The following is a 4,868-nucleotide window of genomic DNA, read 5'->3' on the forward strand; positions in this document are numbered from 1 at the left end:
GAGCTAATAAGCTTCATTTCGGCAATGAAAACATTACTTAAATTAAGGGGATATTAAATCCCACATAGTTTTAAAACCGAATAAGAAACTCAAAGATTGGAATCAGAGAGTTTCATGCCGAATATAGTAAACTATAAAGTATCGGCGAACACTTAGCGTGAGCTAATGCAAGTGACCCCAGTACGTAGTACAATACCGGACGACTTTGAGTTTCTTATTCGGTTTTAAAACTATGTGGGATTTAATATCCCCTTAATTTAAGTAATGTTTTCATTGCCGAAATGAAGCTTATTAGCTCTTTATACTTAAGTAACTTAATGGTTGCACCTGTTTGGAAACTCGTATCGCAGAGTATATAAGTTCTTTTCGCTATACACTTTGGTATTAGATCTAGCTATTCACTGATGAAGCCTCAAAAAAGGCTGAAACCGGTCTGGGTAGTGACCTCCCTCCATAATGTAATAACAGCATACATTTCCTAGGAAATGTGTTTTTACATTATGGAAAATACCTAAGAATAGCGATCTGAACTTTCACCACCTTTGCAACGAGTCGTCCGGTATTGTACTACGTACTAGGGTCACTTGCATTAGCTCACGCTAAGTGTTCGCCGATACTTTATAGTGTATTTTTTTATTTAATTATTTTTTAAGATGAGCCCTGGGTTGCGTGCCGAAAAAAAAAAAAGTCATTGGCATGCCACGTTTGGCAGGCATGTTAAGGGTTGTCCAACTCTTCTCTAGACTAACCATATATAAAGAATATAATAAATATTTTTTACGGTTTCGATAACGAGCCAAATGATATAAATTTGTAACAGATTAGAAAAAAACTAATGATGAATCAGGCATTTTAGGGTAAAAATGAAATCGTGTTTGTTAATTTTTATACACTGCATAAACGCATCAAAAGGGTTAAGCAAAAACCCTAATATAATAGAGAAACACAGAGATATTATTATTACCGGGGCCCTAAAATCCTGTCGATTAAATCCCTTTAGTTATAAGCAAAATTAGAAGAAAAAATAATAAAAAATACGTTGCTGCAAATGTGTACCGACTGTGCCCACTCGATCGTGGGGCCCGGGTGCATTGCACCCATCGAACCCCCCCCCCCCCCCGATGGCCGGCCCTGGTGCTAAAGGGTATTTCCCCTAATATAAATGCAAAAAATGCGTGATACATGCACGATACGGGCAGACGCAATATAACGAAGATAAAATTTGATTTTCAAGTCGCACAGTGAAAAACATATGAAACGAATTGGGTTACTACAATTTGTAGACCGTATTTTTATCGAAACCGCGTTGTATAAGTACTGCGTTGAACATGGGTTACTACAATTTGTAGACGCGTGAGACATGCTGATTCTTCAGACTGTCTCGTCTAGCCTACTTAGAGAATGCCACAAGAGGCTATGAATTTTATATAGTCCTGGTGTCTTTATGGAAGAAGAAAAAAAAAGTTGATCTTTTCAGTACACAGAAAGCCAACTATAACTCATATGCAGCGTTACTTTAGGCACACTCATCCCCCCCCCCCTTAATGGGTAGGAAGTACGAACTAAATTAACAAAATTTCAGACACGCCTACGACAGTTTCTTTTAACAAACAAGATTTCGAAAATGCAATCACATTATCTTGCATCGAGATTACTGATTGAGAACTTGAAATTGGAGACTTATGCTGTAAAAAACTGTGTACCTTGCAAATAAGATATTCAAAGAAAATTCCTCACAAAAACTATAATTGAGGCAATAAATATTTATTACGAAATTTATTTTAATGAAGTTAAAATTATGGTACTCCCCACGAAACTGGAAAGGACAAAACATAAAAAATAAATGAAGTAAAATTGGAAATTGAAATTCAGTATAGAGATGAAGTAATACGATGTATGAAAACAGTGGAAACAAAGTGAAGTGTGCTTTTGTAATCTTCTAGTTCTTTTAGAATAACTCTACTTCAAAAGAAACTGCTTAATAAAACAACTGATCATCCCATCAGAAGACGGGGTGAAAGGAACTCGAGATCCTTCTTTAAGGAGATCAAGATGTTGCAACATAAGACATGCTGTGATAGTTTTTCGAGTTTCATCTGCCAAATCTTCCTCTTTACAGCAAGCATGTCAAACTCAAAGGCTAACACGGGCCAAATAAACGAGGTTTAAGATTATGTGGGCCGCAAAAAACAAAAACTTCAATTTTCATAAAAACGCAGGTTTATTTTGAAAAGTACAGTGTTAAAAAAAGAAAAGGAACAACGATAAAATAAATGTTTTCTCCCTGACACTTGGCATCTCTTCTCTGCTACTAACTTTCCTACATCGGGGGAAATCTTGTTCGCAGTGATTACTTTCAAAACTGATCCAACGTGAATGTCAGTAATTCTGGATCTGACAGGAGACTTATTTTCCTTCATAATTGTAAATAACCGCTCACACCGATAAGTACTTCTAAACATGGATATAATTTCATATGCGAATTTTCGAGTATTTTTAAACCTGGTAGGTAAATATTTGTAAAACCCAGGCACGCCAACTTCACTGAATTTTGCTTTCAAATCTGAATCGCACTGGATCTCAATTACCTCCACATGCATTTGATTAGGTACTGATTCAATATTTATTGAAAAAATCGAACAAAACAAAGAAAACGTGTCTTCAAAAAATTTAAAATCTGCAAACCTTGTTTCAAATTCAGTTCTAAGACTTACAAAATTTTTTCTAAGTAGTTTTGATACGATGCAGTTTCACTTAAACTACGTTTATTCATGTTGCATGTCGGAAAGTGCGTTAAATCTTCATTTTTCAACTGCTTTTCCCAAAGAACTAGTTTACATTCGAATGCCTTAACTTGGTCACACATGTCCGTAATTATTATTATTATTCGTGACACCTCCAAGGAGTCCGAAGACTCATCGCGGGATGACACCTACTATACAACTGTCTCAAACACTACACCGAACCTCTACTACCAATCATCTCCATCAACACCATCTACCGCCCACCACCACCACAACAACAACTAGCATTTTTTGTCTGTAAATTGCGTGTGTTCTAAACGGCCGATTTGTCTGTATGCAGGATGAAAAACCCGAGTTTCTGGGAAAAAACCCTGCTACCTCTGTATGAGATCGGCTAACTCACCTTCGATTGAAAAAGTCCACATAAAGATCTGATCTTTTCCTTGCAGTTTTAAATTTAAATCATATAAGTGTTTTGTCATATCAATCATGAAGGATAAATCTTGCAACCACACTGTATCAAAGAACAGGCTTGTGTCTTGATTTTTAGTTATTAAGAACTGACATATTTCTTCTGTAAAGTCCCAGAATTGTTTAAGAATCTTGGAGCAGGATAGCCAACGTACCTTGGTATAGTAGGATAAACCGGAATATTCGCTGTCTAATTCACGTAAGAAAGCAGAGAACTGTCGCTGATTTAAGCCTCGAGATTTTATGAAATTAATGATTTTTTTGATAGATGTCAACATATTTTCCATGTTTATTACTTTCGCGCATAATACTTCTTGATGTATAATGCAATGCGTGTGATGAATCTTGGATCCGTCATAAATTTCACTTTTTTTTTTTTTTTTTGCAGTAATGCCACGAAACCATTGTGTTTTCTGGTCATAGAAGGAGCTCCACCTGTAGCTACAGAAGTTAATTTTGACAGAGGTAGATTGTATTTTTGCAGAAGTTCAAAAACACAATTAAATATATCTTGTCCTGTGCTAGTGTTATGCATTGGTACTAGTTCCAATAATTCCTCAAAAATGTTGAAATCCGTGTCGCAAGCACGAAGAAGCACAGCTAATTGAGCTACGTCCCCACTGTCCGTACTCTCGTCACAGGCAATGGAAATAGCTTCGAAACTAGATGATTTTGCTTTGATCTGAATACTTAAATTGTTGGCCAAATCAGTAATTCTTTCCGCAACTGTATTTCGAGACAAAGAGATTGTTTGAAAAGCCTTCATATTTTCAGGATAAATATTTTCTGCAGCTTTAATTAGACATTCCTTAATGAAATCACCTTCAGTAAAAGGTTCCGAATGTTTAGCTATTAACTCCGACAAGACGTAGCTTGTATGCACCATCGCTTCACTTTCTGCTGATACTTTAGTAAACATGAACTCTTGTTTTTTCAGTCCCGACTTGAGCTCTTTCAACTTTTCTTGTCTCGTTAATCCCTCGTAATTATCATATTTTGATTTATGTTGTTCATAGTGACGATCAATGTTCTATAACTTCGGTACACTGATAACATTATTACATATTAAGCAGATTATTTTATTTTTTACTTCACAGCAAAAATACTCCGATTCCCACTTTTCTTGGAAATTTCGATGTTCGTCAGCAATTTTTCGTTTATTACCATCACTTGGTTTCGATAGAGACATGCTGAATATTTTAATAAAAACTGATATTTTTTCTTGAACACCAACTTACCAGACACTAAATAACTGCACAAATTAATAAGCGTAACGTAAATAAACTTATTTTTCTTGTTCACCGAAAGCGAAATATTTCCTGTTACGCACACCAAACAATTCAGTTCAAAGAAGACTGACGACTAGACGTGGGCGTGGCACTGGCATGATAGTAGGTAATACCTACTAGGTATATAATCCGCTAGTAGAAATAGTGGGGGAAATGATTCGCCTGCGTGTAAAGGAAATGCATGCAACACGGCTATATGTAGTAATCACTTTCATTGGCAAACGTTTGGCTGGGCCGCAAAAATATTCGTCGCGGGCCGCATGCGGCCCGCGAGTTTGACACCTATGCTTTACAGGCTACGGGTTCGAATCTCGCTGAGGGGACTAACGTTTGTGAATGTCTTTAGGTTATTGGATCGAGGTGG

The 4,868-nt window shown here is 36.5% G+C and overlaps 1 protein-coding gene across 1 annotated transcript; it reads right to left on the reverse strand.

Moving 5' to 3' along the window:
• Positions 1-3,507: 3,507 nt before the first annotated feature.
• LOC150107112 (general transcription factor II-I repeat domain-containing protein 2-like) lies at positions 3,508-4,134 on the reverse strand. Its single transcript, XM_090391618.1, has one exon. It carries the CDS (start codon positions 4,132-4,134, stop codon positions 3,508-3,510), a length of 627 nt encoding a protein of 208 aa, XP_090247744.1.
• Positions 4,135-4,868: the final 734 nt, after the last annotated feature.

This window comes from Typopeltis vanoorti, chromosome 4, assembly GCF_054136105.1.
Source record: "Typopeltis vanoorti isolate ZY-2024b chromosome 4, IOZ_Tvanoo_1.0, whole genome shotgun sequence".
Lineage (NCBI taxonomy): Eukaryota > Metazoa > Arthropoda > Arachnida > Uropygi > Thelyphonidae > Typopeltis > Typopeltis vanoorti.